Genomic DNA, 21,317 nt, shown 5'->3' on the forward strand with positions numbered 1-21,317 from the left:
CTAAGTTTGTGGTATATAAATTTTTTTTTTTTACGGACAATGGAGATAATTAGAAAACCTATAATTCTCTTTTTCCAGAATGCCTAAAATGATGAAAAAAACATAGCCAATATCCTTCTAAATGTTTATCTAATCTCCTCAAAAAGTCAGTAAAATATCCAGAGATTCAAAATGAAGAACACCTCTACCCAGTGACGAAGGGACATGGGAAGGAGGCATGTCTGCTTCCGTCTTGGCTCCATGTGGGGAAAGGTCTTTCCTGACAATTCTTAATGTTAGGCCTCCCTTACCCAAATGTGCAGCTCGAAATTATTTGACTTGCAAGGTACAGGAAACCCAGAGGCAAAAAGTGAAGATGAAAAGTAGTTCTTTGCTAGTGAAATCCCTAAAGTACCTGGAAGAATGAAATGATAATTCTCTCCAGAGGGGAACACTTTCAATAAAGCCCACACATTGAAAAAAATTAAACTGTATCAAACTTGAGCTCATAATCCAAAATCACAAAAGATATAGTAAGTGAGATGTAGCAGAAAGAATAAACACTGGATTGGATTTGGCTCAGACTAGCTGATGAGACCTTACTACTAAATATTCAGGAATTTTGAGAGCTGGTTGTTAAACCATTGGTAACTTGAAATTTGTCACATGGGAGTATTTATACCACCATCACAGGAAACACTATTAATTATTGGACTTCTTCACATTGCTTTTTTTAAAAAAAAGATAGATGGTTTTCCAGCAGGCTATAATGGCATAACTAGAGCCTGAGCTTTGGGATGTAAGAATTACTGAACACAAATGTTCACAATATGTATGTGTACAATTATTAAAAATACGTGATAACCACCAAAGAACTGAAAGCATAAGAAACAAAAAGCTTGGTATAAAAAATGGGCAAATTGGCTCGGCACCCATAGCACAGTGGTTATGGTGTTGGCCACCTACACCGAGGCTTGTGGGTTCAAACTCAGCCTGGGCCAGCCAAAAAACAATGACTACTGCAACCAAAAAATAGCTGGGCATTGTGGCGAGCACCTGTAGTCTCAGCTACATGGGAAGCAAGAGAATCACTTAAGCCTAAGAGTTTGAGGTTGCCATGAGCTGTGACACCACAGCACTCTACTGAGGGCAGCATAGTGAGACTTGGTCTTAAAAAAAAAAGGGCAAATTTATAAAAAACCAAATAGAATGTTTTAAATTAAAAAAAATACCATCACTACAATGGAAAAAACAATTGAGGAGCATAGCCCAAGAAAAAACAATTGAGGGGCATAGCCAAGAAAGCTCCAGTTGATGAACTGAAAGAAAGAAATATTAATGAAATACATAGAATATTGTGTTTAACAGGTAACTATACGGGAAATATCAAAAGGACTAAGAGATATAGAAAACAGAATGGGCTAGTCCAATAAAAAATCTAGTAACTGTTTTGGAGGTAGAGAGAGGCAATAAGGAGGGGAGAAATATTTAAAGAACAGTGGGATGGCTGTGATCCTCCCAGCATTCAAACCTAAGTAGATCCACTGAAATACTGGTTGCTAATTCTGAAATGAGTGTTTGTTTATCTGTCACCTCTCTTTCTGTTATTTGTCTTTATTTCTGGCAAAAATACAGATGAAATGAGGTGTCCAATCTGCAGTAAAGAAGCAAAGGAAGAATATTATGTTAGGTATTGATATGCAAGTTCCGAGGGGGGGGTGGGGGGGGGGCAGCCAAAACCTTTCTGGGAAACAGATGAGGAAACAGTGGGAAAGATCAGCAGGCAATAACGAATGGTGTAAATCCTTCATTAGGATTAGGATCATAATGTTAGGAGGGTCCTATTTCCTGCAACTGGGGTAAATTTACAGACAATCATCTCAACAGTACCTGCATGAAATCATGGAAGGTGTCTAGACGTATGTTCTCACTCCAGATTAACAAATGAGTGATAACCACCTCGCGGCACTCTGCTCTGATGGTCCCCTACAGCACTAATACAGGTTGATTTCCCTTTTTCAGGATTGACCTCCAATTTTCAGATTAAAAGATAGTGTGCCTATATATATATTTCCAAAAAGCTCCATAAATGCTAGATTATAGGAAATGTAAAAGTAGTATTTGCCAAAAAAAAAAAATGACACTAGAATTTACTTTTTTAAGGTGTATGTCTCAATCATTGAAATAAATCAGAGTGTAAATGAAAAACATATGTGAACCTCTTAATCCTGACTTTTGACTGGGTCTAGAAAACAGTAGAGACTGGTAGATATTATTGAACAGCTCTGTCTGCCAGTCATAAAAGCAGTCCCACAAAAACAGAGAAAAATTTTAAACAAAAAAGTGAGAAATACTCCAGGACCATCCCTAGCTGGCATGTGGGTGACCAGAAGACACGACTTGGCTTCCAGCTGCAATGCCATGAGCTGGGGCAGCGACGTGAGAGGTGCTGCCTCTGGGAGCTACTGACTCACAGGCCAGGGTTTGGGTAGAAAAAGCCAAGCCTGAAGAAGGAAGACTCTGAGAGGTATAGGGACAGCGTGCATGACAAAAAGGGCACATGACTTCAGTTTTTATAGAAATTAAAGGCACAGAGCAGATTTCTATACTTCCAGAGAAGTGTTCCAAACACAGTGTTTGCTGTGTTCCAAATTCAGACATTTTGAAATTCTTCAGAAGAAGAAACCGAAGCTTTGCTGTCTGCCAAATATAAGAGAAGAAAAACAAACAAACAAAAAAATTTACTAGACAACCCAAACTCTCTAGTCCGGAAAGTTATCCTCTTTGCTAACTGGGGCTGAATCTAGGCAGAGGAGGTTAGGTAGGAGTGAGACAGGATGCAGGCTTTCTAACACAACCTATGAAAATTTGAAGACAACACTCTACCAAAAAAAAAAAAAATCTATAAAAATAAAACCCATAAAAATAATCTACAAATTTAAAAACATGTCAGCAAGCAGAACTATTCATTTAATCATTCCTTTATGTAGAAAGTGACTTCTTTTTGAAAGAGCTAATTACCTTTATAATAGCATTTTTACCACAAATACCAAATACAGAACTCCATTTATTTCAGAAATTTTTTTTTGTTTGAGTCATTAAAAATGTTTTCTGAAGGAAAGAAGATAGAAGCAGAAGGCATAAATAAGAAGATATATGACTGTCCTTAAGGGTGTAGCGATCTTCCTACTCATTACTGCACAGCAAAGAACCAAATACAAGAGTCACTGTGACCTGGTGAAGGTAAGGGAAGTGATTCATTAAAGACAAGAACCATATGCAACAAACCAAATAACTCGGACGTAATTTTTAAAATAAAACGATAGCCACTGAAGCAGATAATAAAAACACTGATCATTAACAATTCTATGTCCGTGAAATATAGAACACATATTTCTGATCTCTAGTTTTCTACTCTAAGATTTTATTAAGCCTTTTTAAAGTTTTTCAATGCTTTCTCATATTTCATCTTTTGTTATTCAAATGGGCTGTGTATCAGAAACAAGAAACCTTGGCCAAGAAAGTATGTTACTGCCATAAAAACAGACACGCAGACCAATGATACAGAACAGAGAACTGAGACAGAAATCCAGGCATTTGCAGCTCATCTTGAACAAGGGCACCAAGACCGTGCATCTGGGAAAGAAGAGGATCTTTCTAAACCAAATGGTGCTGGGGAAACTGGATAATCTATATGCAGAACAGTAACACTAGCCCCCCATCTTTCACCATATGCAAAAATCAAATTAAAAGAGACTGAAGACTTACATGTAAAAGCTGCAAGTATGAAACAGCTAGAAGAAAACATGGAGGAAAGGCTTTGAAACATTGGTCTGGGCAAAGGTTTTTTGAGGAAGACCTCAAAAGGACGTGCAAAAATGGACAAATGGAGGCTCAAATAATTCAACAGCAAAATAATAGTAGTGATCTGATCTGAAAAATGGGCAAATGATCTGAATGATCTGAACAGACATATCTCAGAAGAAGACACAGATGGAGCAGTCTATGAAACAATTTGCAACATCACTTATCATCGGGTAAACCAAACGCACAAAGAAATAACATCGCTCGCCCCAGTTAAAATGGTTATAATGAAGACAGAAAACACAAATGCTAATGACAGTGAGAAGAAAGGGAAACCACAGGCACTGTGGCCCTGTAGGTTAGGACAGCAACTGTAGGAAACAGTATGGGGGTTCTTCAAAAAACTGAACCTAGAACTACTGGATGATCCAGCAATTCCGCCACTGAGTATATATCCTAAAGAAAGAAATCGGTATATTGAAAAAATATCCGTGCTCCTTTGTTTATTACAGCACTATTCACAATAGCTGAGATCTGGAGTGAACTTAAGTGTCCATTAACAAATAAATGGATACAGAAAATACTGTATACGGACACTATAGAATATTATTCCACCATAAACAAGAACGAAATCCTGTCATTTGCAACAACACAGATGGAAATGGAGGATGTTATGTTAAGTGAAATAAGTCAGGCACAGAAAGACAAACGTCCCAAGTTCTCACTCCTATCTCAAGGCTAAAAAACTGATCTCGCAGAGGTTGTAAATAGAATGTTCATCAGAGGCTGGGAAGGGGAGTGGGGAGGAGGATATAAAGACAGATTGGTTGATGGGTACAAAAATACAGTTAGAAAAAAGAAATAAGATCCAGTGTTTGGCACAATAGAGCAACTATAGTTTACAATAAATTACTATGTATTTAGAAATTGCTAAAGGAGTGGTTTTGAAATGTTCCCCCTAAAAGGAAATTATGAATGTTTGAGGTGATGGATACCGTAAACTCTTCTCACTTGGTCATTACATATTTTAGCCTATATTAAACTATCACATGTATCCCATAAATATATGCAGCTATCATGTATAAATAAAAATTAGAAAATTAAAAAGAACTTGAAAGGAAGAAGCAAAAAGCCTCACAAAATAGAGATAGTCTTTCAGCCAGAGATGCCAGCTTCCAATAATTCACCAAAATGACAAACACAAAGTGAGAGAGAAGAGGCCCCTGATACATGTTCTCTAGGCCTTTAGAAAACACAGAGTTGTTCCTTTGACCACATCTATGCGAATCTACAAGAAAGGTGATATTGTAGACATCAAGGGAATGGGTACTGTTCAAAAAGTCAGGCCACACAAATGTTACCACGGCAAAACTGGAAGAGTCTACAATGTCACCCAGCATGCTGTGGCATTGTTGTAAACAAACAAGTTAAGGGCAAGAGTCTTGCCAAGAGGATTAATGTTCCTATTGAGCATATTAAGCACTCTAAGAGCCGAGATAGCTTCCTGAAACGTGTGAAGGAAAATGATCAGAAAAAGAAGGAAGCCAAAGAGAAAGGGACCTGGGATCAGCTGAAGCACCAGCCTGCTCCACCCAGAGAAGCCCACTCTGTGAGAACCAATGGAAAGGAGCCTGAGCTGGTGGAACCCACTCCCTGTGAATTCATGGCATAACAGGTATAAGCATAGCACACAGGTGAACCAAGAGAACCAATGGAACAGTGATATTAGGTGTTGGAGCCTATTTATTCCCCATGAAGTCATAGCATAATAGACACACAGCATAGCACACAAGATAACCAGGAGACCCCATGAAACAGTAATATAAAGTGCTGGAACCTATACCCCATAGATTTAGGGCATAATAGCCATACAAAGCTTTGTCACATTCGATGGCAAGGTACCTCCCCGAGCTGCTGGAACCTCTTTTCTATGAATTCATGGCATAATAGGTATTAAGAATAAAAGGCTACTACTGTGGAAAAAAAAAAGAAAGAAAGAAATAGTGACAAATATAAACAAATGAATGAAGAAAGAAAGGAAGGGAGGGAGGAAGAGGTAGGGCATGGGCCTGATTTCTAGTCGTTTGCAAGCAATTATTCTGTCAGCAACATTCTTCCCCTAATTACTGGAGAAGACAATGATGAGCAAGTTAGAGTGTCACTCAACAGAAGGCTGGCATTCTCAACAATCCCAAGGATACTCCTCTTTAGAAATTCAATACAGTACCAGCAATTCAAAGAGCTGATCATCTACTCCTCAGATTCCAGCCACTGACTCTCCCAGGCAGAACAATATCAGAACTACAAGAGTGACGCATTTAATTATTCTGTAAGTAGATTTTTGCTCCTTTCTCTGTGCAAATCCATTTACACCATAATTAAATGCACTGCCATGACAGTTCTCAGTTTACGACTGACCACAGCACAATGAATTTGAATGCATCTTTCATGATCTATGCCTGAAATATGTAGAGTAAGAGTTTTTTTAATCCCAGAATTACCTCTAGAGAAGAAGATATTAGTATATGTTAGTTTTAACAAGCCATCTTATATTACAGAACCCTCTAACTTATTGTAAATGATAATACATTGCTTGGGGAAGACAAATTAACCTGAAATAACCTTAACTGGTAATAATTTGTGATGTTGGTTGAGATTATCTGATGGGAAAAAAGAGATAAAGAAATTTAATATATATTTAATTGTTCATGGGGATAAGAACTCATAGTTTTAAATGTTAGATAATGCTGTGAATAAGTCTTTAAATATTGATTTAAAAAAACAATTCAGAGGGTCAAGAAAAGCCAACAATTTGGAAGAATGTGATATTCTAGCAGGTATCAAGATGTCTAAAGCTTCAGTATCTCAGAGTGTGGTTGTGCTGCAGGGACAGGTGATGAGACAGAATAGTCAGGAACAGAGAAAACACATCTGCAAATCTGACGTGTAACAGAGGTGGCACTGTCAACTCCACTTAGATTTCTCATTGTAATATTGGTAAAACAGATTACAATTTCTATTTATATTTGTAGTCTAAGAGAAATCAAACCTAACAAACATGTAACTTGATAGAAGTAACTGTGAATAATTTACTTACAAATTAGACCTATGCTGGGGATGGAGGCTCAGAACATTTTTATTTATATAGGGATGAACTATCAATGAAGCTTGGAGATGCATGGTATTGTCACAAAAATAGAGATATAGTTGTGTTCTATTTTTCATAAGAAAGTGTGAGCAAATATAAGTAGGTTACATAGAAGTACTGAGTACACTGGATACTTTTCCCTCCATTCTTGAGACATTTTACTCAAGAGAATATGTTCCAGATCCCTCCATGTAAACATAAAAGAGATAAAGCCTTCATCTTACCCCACATATGCATGAATGTATTCATGATCTATGTGTATTTAACTTAATAAAAAAAAAAGACAAAAAAAATAAAAATAGAGATATAGAGCTATGGAATAGAATGGAGAACCCAGAGATGAACTCTGCCATATATCATCATTTGATCTCTCATAAACCAAACAAAAGCAGGCACTGGAAAAAAGAATCCCTATTTTATAAATGGTACTGAGAAAACTGTTAGGCACATGTAGAAGACTCAACCTAGACCCACACATCCCACCACTGACAAAAACTGACCCTCGCTGGATAAAAGATTTAAATTTCAGACACAAAACAATAAAAAGTTCTACAAAAAAAGTGTGGAAAAAACTCGACACTGTCAGCCTGGGAAAATAATTTATGAATAAGATCCCTTTTGCAATTGCAACAATACCAAAAATCAATCAATGGGGCATGATCAAGCCAAAAAGCTTCTGCCCAGCTAAGGGTACAACTAAGCAAACACACAACCTTCAGAATGGAGAAGATACTTGTATGTTGTGAATCTGACAAAGGGCAGATAACCAGAATCTACAGAGAACTCAAACTAATCAACAACAAAAGCACAAACAATCCCATTTATAAGTGGGCAAGAGATTTGAACAGAAACGTCTCTGAGAAAGTCAGACAAATGACCAGCAAACCCATGAAAATATACAACCCAAACCACTCTGAGACATTACCTAACCCCAGTAAGAAAGCCCGGATCACAGAGTCCCACAGTGCAGACGCTGGTGTGGATGTGGAGAGAAGGGAACACTTTTACACTGCTGGTGGGACTGCAAACTGATACAATGTCTGTGGAAAGAAGTATGGAGAACCCTCAAAGAAGTAAAAGTAAACCTTCCGTTTGATCCTGCAATCCCATTACTAGGTATCTCCCCAGAAGGAAAAAAAAATCATTTTACCATAAGGACATTTGTGCTAGAATATTTATCTCAGCTGAATTCACAATTGCTAAGATGTGGAATCAACCCAAGTGCTCATCAATCTATGAAGAGATTAATAAACTGAGGTATGTGTTTACCATGGAATATTATTCAGCCATAAAAAGATGGAGACTTTACATCTTTTGTATTAACCTGGACGGAGGTGATGCACATTATTCTTAGTAAAGTATTATTTGTATTAACCTGGATGCACATTATTCTTAGTAAAGTATCACAAGCATGGAGAAGCAAATATCCACTGTACTCAATACTAATACGAAACCAACAGATAAACAATTACCCCACCACATGAGAGAAAAACACAAATCCACTAAAGTGAGGGGAGTGCGGGGGGGGAGGGGAGCATTGGTGAGCTCTCATCTAATGTGAACAACACGGGGTGCACAGCACACCCCCTGGGTGAAGTGCTCAACTACAACTTGGACTTTACCTTAGAAATGCAGAAAGTGTAGCCTAATGTGATCTGCACTCTCACATTAATCCAAAATAAAAATTTTTAAAAAATGTGCTGGCATCATTCTGTCCTTTCTCTGGGATGCCACGCCATCTCTCCCTCCTTCTCTCTTCCTTCTTTCCTTCTCTCACTCCCTGCTCTCTGCGCTCTTTCCTCTCTCTCTCATCTCTTCCCCTGTCTTCCCTTTCTTTAATATAAAAAATATATACTTTTATATCCTAAAAAAAGTAGATAAATAGTTGAGAGAACACTGTAACCATGAAGTGCTGTGGCAACTAGTTATCCATACGAAAAAGAAAAAGTTACAGTCTTACTACCCTACATGAAAAATATTTGTAATCAGGATAAGATTGTGAATGTGAAAAGCAAACTTTTAAGCATTTAAATGACTTTTAGTAGATTACATGGTTTCTGTATAGTGAAGATTATAAAAGGGAGAATATTAATACATATGATTATATAAAAAATTAGAACAACACCTTAAACAAGGCAAAAAGATATGACACAGATCGCATACAAGAAAGGATTAGAGTATGCGGGTAAGTTCCATGAATGATGAAAAAGGACAACTCAACTGAAAAATGGCCAATGGATATGAACAGCCAGTTCACAGATGAGGATATATAAATGGCCAATGACCATGTGAAGTGATATTTGCCCTCACAACTAATCAAGGAAATGCAAATTAAACCATGATTAGACACTAAGTTTATTTTTATCAAATTAGAAAAATTTGAAAGTCTAAAAATACCCAGGATAAGTTAGGATACATAACAACAAGAACTCTCATAAACTGGTCAAAGCACACGCCCTGAAGAGCGATTTGCTGGTTTGTTTAGCAAGGCTGAAGGTACCCAATATATTATCGAAGCAGAATTCCCCTTCTAGGATACAGTCTAGAGAATCTCTTAAACATAATGCACAAAGATGCACATATAATAATGTTTGTGCAGCACATTTTATAGACATGAAAAATTACCAATAAATATCCACTAACACAAGAATAAAGACAATCGCCACAGAATGTTATAACATGAAACACGAAACAGCACAGAGAAGTTGAACCCCTGCTAGAAATATGAATAAATCTCAAAAACACAACAGTGAAAAGCAAATTACAGAAGTGCATGTATAATGTGATGGTAGTGACATAAAGTCTAAAATGTTCAAAATCATCCTGTATCCCTTCAGGATTCGCTCAGATGAATTACAAATTTGAAGATGTTGAACGGTGGTTACCTGTGAGAAAAAAATGAGTCTAATGGGTTTTGGAAAAGACAAACCACACACTCGAAGATATCTGCCTGTCTAATTCCTTGCAAAACATAACAAAAATGTTTCTTGAAAAAGAAGCAGATACTACGGACTGATTAATGTTTACATGTGTGTTTTAAGAATTTACATTTTTAAAAAATATTTTGGGCAGGCTTGATGTATTCCATAAAATTAAACAATACTTGATAAAATATTTTCACAAGACAAATATTAAAACTTCTACAAATGTGAATGAGTACTTTTGGGTTATGGTAAATATCCAATTTCAGTTCTATACGTGGATTCAAAAAGTGCTGCACATCAAACATTTCAATGAAATGATGTTGAATTCTGGAAAATGATCAGCTGACTTAAAAAGTAGTTCTAGTGAAGCAAAGACTCTGTTGCCAAAGGTGGATGAAACTAGTTTGAAAAAGAATTATTTACAAATATGAGAGTATAAAAGTAATACTTCTAAGTCAGTGTATTTTTATATTCAATTTAAATATTGATGTTTTACTCAATTGATACATTAAATATTATATGAGTAAACATTTGGCGATTTCATCCACATCCCTGGAAGTTTATGGATTTGTTCTGGCCAGAACACATTTGCATCTTTTAATTGGGATAATGGGGGACTTGCCAGTGTGGCCAGTTGGCCTGGGACAGTCCTTGGTGATATCTGTTATTCCAGTTTAATTACTGACAGTGCTCAGAAGTGCCCTGGTTTGGAGAATGAATTTTATGGCCACTATAATTTTATGGTCATTCACTGATTGAAGGAAGATTATGCAAAGGAAGAAAATTCCCTAGAGGGGAAGAGGACTGAGGAACAGGCTGCTAATGGAGAGCCATGGGAACGTGAGAGGAAGATGACAAAACTGGGGACACTGTGCTGGAACACTGCCACCTCTGCCTATTTCTCACTCCAGTCCCTGAGGCTGGACCCTCCTGGCTCTGAATTAAATCCCCCTTACCAGAGAACTGATTTTGCACTTAGCACGCTCAAGAAACATAAGGAGACTGACGTCAACTACAACTGCTTTGCACCAAATTGATTCTGCTGCTGCTGCTGCTCTGATACTACTGTGGTCTCTGCCCCCGAGATGGAATCCTTTCCTGTCACCCAGTCCTGGGGCTTCTCTGAGCAGTCTTCTCTCTGTTCCTCTTTTTCTCACTGAGCATCTATCTTGTAGTGACTGGAAGCTCAGTCTCTCCTGTAAATGAACCCTAGTATCTCTACGGCTGAGTGCTCATCACTTTCATTTTGGTCATTTGTAACCACGATTCCATTATAACAACAAGAATATTAAAATATAAGGCTTCCTCAAGTGCTATCAACCTTCCCTCAAGTAAAAAGCTCTGCATTAGACCACACCCCATCCCTTCCCCAAACTCTTCTCTGTGTCCTGAGAATCGCTACAGATGGACTTGATGCACTAGAACTGCACTTCAAAGTACTTCAAATAGTCACAAATATTTAGCAAGCACTTCTTAAACAAGTACTTTGGTGCTAAAAACACTGAGATAAAATTCCTGCTTAAAAATAATGCAATCTTGGATAAAGAAAAAATCCTGGAATTGTATTACAAGACAAACAGTTGTAAAACAATGATGTAAGTACCACAGTGGGTGGGGTATACAGAATCTACAGAAAGAATGTGGGAGTGGGCATGTTCTCCCTCATATGAGGAACTAAATACTAAAATAATCGCTCTCAGATAGACAGAGAGTAGAATGATGGTTACCAGAGGCCGGGAAGGGTACCAGAGAGGGAGGGATGAAGTTGGGTGGTTAATGAGTGAAGAACTACAGCTAAATACTTAGAACTGTGTGTGACAGCTCAATACAGTGACAATAATCAATAATAAGTTAGGATACACTTTAAAATAGCTGCAAGAGTAGAGCTGGAATGTTCCTAACACAAAGAAAGGATAAATGTCCGAGGCGATGGCGCCCCAATTACTCTGCTTTGAGTAATACACATTGGACACCTGCACCAGAGCATCACACGTACCGTGAAAATATATACAACCACGTGTATTATGTACCATACTAATTAAAAATAAAATTTCTTTGTTTAAAAAGAAAGAGAGTGAGAGTGAACGTCCACTGCTGTGTGGGCAGGATGCCTCTCCTCTCCTGCCGTGTTCCACGGGGTGACCCTTCCTTTATAAGAGCAGGCATGCTGAGATAAGAGCAAGGCGGGCATGTGCCAGTCCACCCCAGACAAGGAAAACAGTGCGTTACACTGGGTCGCTGCAAAACTCCTGGCTTGCAGTGATCGGGGAGATAAGAAGGTTCTACCAAAAATGTCCTACTTGAATTTAGTGTGAAGGGCAAGTAAGAGTTTGTAACCAGAAAAGGGAGAGTGTTTCAGGCAAAGGAGAAACGTACAAAAGCAGGTGAGAGTAGGTGGCCTGGGATGTAGGATGTGCAAAGGACGGGAGGGAGAGGGGTTCAGAAAAGGGAGAGCAGCTGGGAGGTGTGGAAAAGCCCGTGGCTGCATTTAGAAACTGGGCTTTCTCCCACGGATGGTCCGCAGGAAGATCACTGGTTCCACAGCCTACTCCAGATCCCAGCTGGCCCAACCTAACTTTCAAGCTTCATTTTCTCCTCTTTCCACTAACTTGCTTTCCAGAAAAATCATCACTGGATGCCTCATGTTTTCTCCAGACACACGCTATTTTCACGTAAACGCCTTTCTCTTTTTCTAGGTACAAAGTTCCTATTCACGGTTAGAAAGCTTCCTCTCTCAAGCATTTGTCAACTCTCTCACACAGAAATAATCCTCCCTTTTCTCTATGTGCATCACAGGGTCAGGGACCTCGCTCACGTCACTTACTCTTCTGTTTTGTAATTACAGGCAGTCCCCAATTACAGTGTCCACGTTTACAAACAGACTCCCAAGATTCCCCATAAGGCTGCTTTATATTAAACAGCAAAGTCAATGATTCAGGAACTAGTTTCTTCCATGAAGATAAATCATTCCACCTGGCACCCAGAGGTATCTCTCTTCTTCTCCGCCACAGTTGGAAGAAGAAGAGTTATCTGAGGCCACACGTGAAATACACAAACACTAACAAAAGCTGATGAGCAAAAAAAAAAGGCCTAATTGTCATGATATGTGACAGCAGCACAGATAAGCTACGCAGTCCTCACGCGATCCATAACCACCCATGGGCCAGAGGATGGACCCCCTGGAAGCAGTTCCCTGGGCAGCATCTTTACAGCTAGAGGCTATTTTCATTTGTACCGTCCCTTGTACACATTGTCACTTCTGTCTTAACATTTTTATTCATGACCATCCTTCAAAGCAAAAGTCCCCCATAAGTCAGGGTGAGCCTGCAGCAAAAACTGATGTGATTGAAATGGAAGCAGAAATATGCATTCGGAGAAAGGCCGGTGCCACCGCTCCTGGGAAAGCATCGGCTCCAGGGGCTCCTCTGTGGGAACAGCTGTGAAGGGTGAAGTGGGAGTAACGGAGGCTGCAAGAGGCAGTGTTTCAATGAAGTATCAATTATTAGTAAGCAGCACAGTGGATTAATCACTGAAATGAAAGGTTATTATTGGTTGGTTAGAAGATCAATACAAGTGCAACATTAGCCTAGCGCTGATGCACCGTTAGATGAGTATTATGTTAACCTTCACTATTCCTTTTTAAAATTTCTCCTATCTCCAACCTCAAGTTTTTATGTCAGTTTGTTTTTATGTTCTGTTTGAAGTAAAAGAAAGAGCACAATAGTTTCTAGAACTTATTATTATAGGAAGGGATATTATTATTACTACAGTAATGAACAGTATTATTGTTACCACAGATGAGCCATTATAGTATTATTAACATTATCATATATGTACTGTTCATAAAGGATCTGAGTTACATACAAATCTGACCCAAAGACATTGTCAGGAATGTATCATCTGCAATCCAGGGACATCTGTATTTCACCAGGGATTATACTTTTCTGTGTTCAAAGGCAGCTGTGATAGCTCTGAATAGGTGCAGTCTTAAAAATTGGTCTAATATACTCTCTTCCAGAATACAACACACACTATTTATAGATACACGAGCTATTTTAAAATGGCACATTGACTATATATTTAAATACTTAAGAATTTATTTTGGGATCTTTTAGAATAACTGTAAGTCACATATCAAGCTCATGATTTCAGAGAGATTTTTTTTTTTTTAGGAAATGGCTAAGTGAGGTAAAAACATTAATCAGATTAAAGGTTAAGAGTGACCCCAGATGCTCCCTATTAGTATTTTTCTGTGGCATGTACCATCATTTGACATTTATATTTGTTTCTCAGCCTCCCAGAGTGTAAACTCTACAAGGGCAGGAATTTGGTCTACTTTTCTGCTATACTCCCAGAATTTGTGATACCACTTGGTACAGATGTCCTCAAACTATGGCCCGTAGGCCACATGCAGCCTGCCCAGGACATTTATCTGGCCCGCTGGGTGTTTTTGCCGACACTGCCTGTCCTGCTTAGCAGCCGACTCGTCTCAGGGCCCACAGGCTGGCCCTCCAACGGTCTGAGGGACAGTGAACTGGCCCCCTGTTTAAGAAGTTTGGGGACCCCTGTTAAGAATTCAATCTATAGTTATTGAAGAAGGGAAAGGGAGGGAAGTCAGAAGTAAGAGAGGGAGAGAGGAAGGAGCAGAGAAGAAAAGAAGGTCAGAATTAGGGTAAATGCCAGTAAGAACAGAGAAGGTCTGAAATACAGCAATACCTGGGAAAGGTGGAACGTGGTTGTGGAGGTGCTGGAACAGCAGACGGAACGAACAGGAGTTTGAGTTTGGATGGAGAAGATAACAAAAGGTTATAGATACTTGAGCAACAGGCTAATGCTTCAGAATATTACAAGATAACATAAAATTTTCTAGGTCTGTATCCCCAGAGTATTCTGACAGTGCTATACAGAATTCTGCCATTTCTAATCTGTGATAAAATTGAAGGTTCTTTTAAAGTCATTTGGGAGAACTCTCAAGATTAAAGGTCTTGGTGAAACCTAAGTTTCAGTGGTAGAGGCTTCGCTGTTTCCAAAGGCAAGCACGTTATGGAGAAAACAATGACAGTGCCAGGAGCCAAAGCATCTGTGGGCCTTTCTTCCATCCCCGACGTCAATCAGATGTGTGATTTTGTGAGAAAGTGCTAACTTCTAAAATTTAGAAGGTTCCTGAAGACTTCTGAGGGTAAAGCTGAAATATAAAGAGGGGGTAACTGAGATTTGGGTCTCAGAAACAATTCTGAACCTGAGAACATGGGTTTGTTCAATGACTAGTATTTAGTGGGCATGTCTCTGAGCCAAGCACTGTCGGCTGTACAAGAGAGAAGATGGAGACCTGGCCACGGGCCTTCACTTAGAGGAAACAAATCTCTACCAGCAAATTACAAAATACTATGAGTAATCTCATTAAATGAATTACAAAAAAGTGCACAGGGTGTTGCCTGGGTGAATAATTTAGTCCCAGATTTAGCAAAAGCTTTAGAAATGAGGCAATGTTTGGGGACTTACACTTGACAAGTATTATTCTAAATACATTTCCCAAAGAAAGGTACACATACATTGATGGAACAAAAGCTGTTTATAAATGGTACACTAAAGAAACATCTTAGTTCCAACAATTATATACATATTTTATTATGTTTTTTAAAAGTTATATCTAGACACAAAAGCCACAGTTCTCAGACAGTGCTGCGTAGGATGTGGCTAAGTTAAAACAAAAAAGAAAAAACCACACAAAGGTAAAGGCACCGAGGATTGTCTTCCATAACCCTAGCTCTCTTACTCTCTCTCACTGTTTTATTTTCATTCAAATCATGTGTCACCATATGATATTAATTTTTTGAATGTCTGCTATATTATTAAAAGTTTTACATGGAGACTCTAATATTCACAAAACCATGGGAAAAGAAACCCCCTGATGTACCAAATGGATTCCTACCCCTGGTCCAGTGATTGTGCTTTAATCAGTCACTTAAAGAGCTGGAAAACAGAGTACCCGACCAAACCCGACAGTTTTTGAACCAGAAGGGACTTCAATGTTATCATTTTACAGATGAGGAGACTGGCGCCCAGGAAAGGGCTGGTGATCTACTCAAGGCACAGGAGGTAAGCCACAGAGCCTAGACTCCAACCCACATTATTTAATGACAAGTCAGTACACAGATGATAACATCTGCTTATAGGCAATGTGTATGGAGAGAGTCTTCTTACTCCACATAACAGAACATGACATACCAGAAATCAGTAAAGTTCATGGATGGTATTGACACTCAAGAGTGAAGAGTCCCCACCAGTAACCAAAACAGAAAAAACAAAGCTTTAACAAAGATGAATAAGAAAGTTATAATCTTCTGACCCACAGTTTCATAGTATACATATCAGATAGTACATCATTATGAAAACCTCAGCGTTACCTCCGAGAACCATGCCAGCCTGGCAGCACTTCCTAAGGCGACATGCTGGGCAGTTTTTTCTGCGGATTTTGTCGACAATGCAGTCATTTCTTCCGGCACATAAGTAGTTATGCTGTCCTAAAACAAACAAACAAACAAAAATTTAAAGTTAATTGCAATATCTAAGGACCATAGGGAATTGTACACAGTGGCAAGTGAAATAGCAGATAGGGCCACGTCAGCAAGCACACTACTCTCTCAGCCAGACTCCTGCTCCGCGTGACGGACGCCGGTGATGAGACGAACCTGTTCAGTACGTCACCTGCACCTGCAGGACCCGAAGTAAGGCAACCACGGCTTAAAATCAAATCCCAGAGCTCCTCCGAAAGTCTTCGGTCCAGTATTTCTGTGCATCTTCTTAATGGTATCAGATCAGCTTGCCTTAGACCTTTCTGCCATTTCAAGATTAGCTAGTTATGGTTGCCGATAAGCATTCATTAAGCTCTAGTCAAGCTCTAGTTAAATCTTTTATTTCTAACATCTAAGCCTTAAAAAAAAAAGATACAAACTAAATAAATTAAAGAGGTCTTTGGAACAGACTTTTAAAAAATAATCTACATGCTTAATTCTGTTGGAAAATGCTAGAGCTAATCATCTCTTGAAGGAGCTAATGCTTGTGAATAAATAGCATGTCATTTATTCTCCAAAATATTGAAAAGGAAAGAATTCTCCCTAACTAATTCTATAAGGCCAGTATTGTCTACTACCAAAACCAGGCAGACATAATACAAAAAGAAAAATTCATGCCAATATCTTGATGGATACAGAAGTAAAAATCCTCAATAAAATACTAGCAAACCAAACTCAACTATACATCCAAAAGATATGATACCATGATCAAGTGGGATTTATACAAGGATGCAAGGATATTTCAATATATGTAAATCAATAAAAGTGATACATCATATCAACAAAATGAAGTACAAAACTCAAATCCTAACTTAATAGATGCAGAAAATGCATTTGATAAATTCAATATTCCCTACGTGAGGAAATTCTTGATAAACCAGGCATAGAGAGAACATACTTTAAAATAATAAAGGCCATAAATGACAAATCCACAGCTGGCATCATAATGAATGGGGAAAAATTTAAAGCCTTTCCTCCAAAAACTGAAATAAGACAAGGGTGTCCACTTTCCCCAGTCCTATTCCACATAGTCCTGGGAAATCTCAGCCAGAGCAATCAGGCAGAGAAAGAGACAAATCGGAAGGAAGAAGTCAAATTTTACCTTGTTAGTAGATGATATTATCTTATATTTATAAAACCAAGATGACTCCACCAAAAACCTCTTAAAACTGATAAATTCAGTTAAGTTGAAGGATACAAAATCAACAGATAAAAATCACTGTACACTGATATTACAATAGCTGAAAAATAAATCAAGAAGTCAATCCCATTTACTCTAGCCATTAAAAAATACCTAGGAATAAATTTCATCAAGAAGGTGAACCATCTCTCTAAGGAAAACTAACAAACACTAACAAAAGGAAATAAATGGACAGGACATAAAACTATGGAAAAACATCCCACGCTTACAGATAAGAGCAATAAATACAGTTAAAATGACTAATACCCAAAGCAATCTACAGATTCAGTACAATCCCTATCAAAATACTAATGTTATTTTTCACTGAAAAAGAAAAAAAATCCTAAAATGTGTATGGAACCAGAATAGCCTAAGCAATCCTGAGCAAAATGAACAAATCTGGAGGCCTCATATTACCTGACTTCACATTCTACTACAAGCCTACAGTAAACAAAATAGCATAATGTTGGTGTAAAAACAGCAGCACAGACGAACACAGCAGAGAACCCAGAAATAAATCCACATTTTTATAGCCAATGGACCTTTGATGAAAGTGTCATGAACACACATTGGGTAAAGGACAGACATACTCTTTCCAATAAATGGTGCTGGGAAAACTGGATAACTATATACACAAGAATGCAACTGGAGACCTATCTCTTATTATGTACAAAAATCAACTCAAGATGGATTAAAGACTTAAACATAAGACCCAAAACGATGAAACTACAAGAAATTATTAAATAACATAGGAAAAACTGTTCAGGCATTGGTCTAGGCAAAGATTTTGTACATAGGACCTCAAAAGCTTAGGCATTAAAACAAAAATGAACAAATGAGATTGTAACAGACACAGCAAAGAAACCATCATCTGAATAAGTACATAAGCTCTTGAATGGGAGAATGTATTTCCAAAGTACTCATCTGAGAGGGCACTAACACCCAGACTACCAAGGAACTCAGTAACTCAACAGTAAAAACCAAATAACCCCATTAAAAATGGGCAAAGACATGAACAGACATTTCTTTAAAGACAACAGACAGATGGCCAACAAGTATGTGAAAAAAATACTCAACATCCCTAATCATCAGGGAAAGGCAATTCAAACTACAAAGAGATCATCTTACTCATTCTAAGAAGACCAAAAAACAAACAAACAAACAACCTCCCCCCACCCCCCAAAAGGATTGGTAAGGATTTGGAGAAAAGGGAATTCTCATATACTGTTTTTGGGAACATAAACTAGTAGAGCCACTATAAAAAACAGTATGGAGTTTTCTTAAAAAATTGACACTAGAACTACCATGTGATCCAGCAATCCTATTATTGGGTATTTATCCAAAGGATTCTTCCTTGAACTTCCTAATCATTTGCCACAGGTAACTTTTCTCCCCACCCGCCCTGCCCCAGGGTCAAAGGGGATCCATACAATCCCATGTTTATTGCAGCACTATTCATAATAGCAAAGGTGAGGAATTTATCTAACTGTCCATCAACCAAAGAGCGGATTAAAAAAATGTACACACGTACTATAGAGTACTATTCTGCCATAAAAAAGATGAAATCATGTCATTGACAGAACATGGATGAAACTTTCATTCATTCCTTATTATAAGTGAAATAAACCAGAAAGACAAATGGTGCATGTTCTCACACCTCTGTGGGACCTAAAAGAGCTGGTCACATAATGCTGACCAGAACAGAGAGCAGAATGTTCAGATACCAGAGCTGAGGAAGAGTGCATGTGGGGAAGAATGAAGAGAAGCTGGTTAATGGGTATAAACACAGATAAAGGAAATAAGTTTTAACATGTGATAACAAGTTAAGGTGGTTGAGTTAACAATAATGTATATATATTTTTTGTTGCAGTTTGGCTGCAGCCCAGTTTGAACCTGCCACCCTCGGTGTATATATGGAGCTGGTGCCCTAGTCATTGAGCCACAGGCACTGCCCCAACAATGTATATATATTTTTCAAAATAGCTAGAAGAGGGGATCTGAAATATATCCAACACACAGAAATGGTAAATACTAGGTGATGGATACACCAAGAATGCTGACTTGGTCATCACACATTCTATATCTGTAACAAAATTTTACATGTATACTGCATATTAATAATACAAACATATCAAAAATATCACTTACTGTACTGACTTTAATGCCTGATTTGCTTTGATCACAAATTCGGAAACAGAAGATCAGAACTAATGATAATGAAACAGAAAAAAGTACTCAAGGAAGAAAAGGGGAGAAGAATCATAGAAGAAATAAAGTTAAAATATATCACTATGGGGTCTTTCTTTGTAGGGAAAACTACTTATACCTTTAAAAAGTTCTGGCAAATGGATTTAATATACAACGATGATGAGTATTTAAACCACAAACATGTTCCGTTTAATAAGGTATGGAACAATATTGTTTATTTACATTAAAAAATGATTTATACATCTTAAATGTATAAGTATTAATCAACTAGAAAATTTACTTTTTGGATACTCTTTATTTTCCAATAAATTCCTTTAAGTCCTTTAATAATCATCAGCCATGAACTTTCGCTTTTTACACATGAAAAATAATTTTAAAAGCTTTTGGAATTTCCCTATAGTATTTTACATTAGTCCACGTTACAATCAGAGTCACTCTGCACAAAATTTGTAGTAAAGAAACACAGGAGCATCTTATAAAGTGTTTAGTCAGGAGGGGACAGGAGATGCTCAAACAGCAAAGGTCAAAACAGCCAAAAAACCCCTATCTATGTGACAGCTAATGGTTCTGACCTGGGGCATTTTCAGAAAAGCACAAATATTCTTTTCTTAAAAGAATGTATTCTTCCCTAACCTCATGTTCATGTATACTCACATGCTAATGTTCATTCACTGTTTAAGAAGCCCTTGGATTAGGGCTTTCCTCCTAATAACAAGTCGTTACAAAATCTCATACCTATGCTCAATTTTCTGCACACAGTGTAATCCCACGAGAGGTTAGTGGAGTGTCCCGCATGCTACTTTCTGATTTGACACGGTTTATATCTCCGCACTACTTATATATTCAGATGACAGGAGTCACTGTGGGAGCAGAGGATGTGTAAGTTGGTCTATTTGCTGTCCCCCTGCCCCCATATCTACTTAGAACCTACACTGATTTCTGACAAGAGAGAATGGAAAATAGAAAGATTTTTCATCCTATACAAAAATAGTGCACATAGATATAATCGTCAAAGGAAGGCTATTTTATTCTCTGCTCCTAGGTCTTAAATGTCCAGAAAAAAAATGTCTGGGGTGACCCCAGAAGCTGGACTGCTGCGGACTTGTCCCATTCGTAGTCCTTAAGTGACCTACAACATAACCCTGTCTTCATGGTCTCAGAGACCGAGCCCTCCTCACCATCCCTGTCAGAATCCTGTCTTCATGGTCTTGGAGACTGAGCCCTCCTCACCATTCCTGTCAGAACCCTGTCTTCATCCTCTCAGAGACGGAGCCCTCCTCACCATACCTGCCAGAACCCTGTCTTCATATTCTCAGAGATGGAGCCCTCCTCACCATCCCTGTCAGAACCCTGTCTTCATACTCTCAGAGATGGAGCCCTCCTCATCATCCCTGTCAGAATCCTGTCTTCATGGTCTCAGAGATGGAGCTCTCCTCACCATCCCTGTCAGAATCCTGTCTTCATGGTCTTGGAGACTGAGCCCTCCTCACCATCCCTGT

The 21,317-nt window shown here is 38.3% G+C and overlaps 1 protein-coding gene across 2 annotated transcripts in view; it reads right to left on the minus strand.

Annotated features, from left to right (window-relative positions):
- PGR (progesterone receptor) overlaps positions 1-21,317 on the minus strand; it is an 88,879-nt gene that overhangs the window by 32,251 nt on the left and 35,311 nt on the right. For both annotated transcript variants that reach the window (XM_003780784.2, XM_003780785.2), the window contains exon 3: positions 16,263-16,379. In XM_003780784.2, the coding sequence (XP_003780832.1) occupies positions 16,263-16,379 (117 nt within the window). The remainder of the gene's footprint in view (positions 1-16,262; positions 16,380-21,317) is intronic.

The sequence above is a fragment of the Otolemur garnettii genome, unplaced genomic scaffold (assembly GCF_000181295.1).
Source record: "Otolemur garnettii isolate 467f Iridium unplaced genomic scaffold, OtoGar3 scaffold00001, whole genome shotgun sequence".
Classification (NCBI taxonomy): domain Eukaryota; kingdom Metazoa; phylum Chordata; class Mammalia; order Primates; family Galagidae; genus Otolemur; species Otolemur garnettii.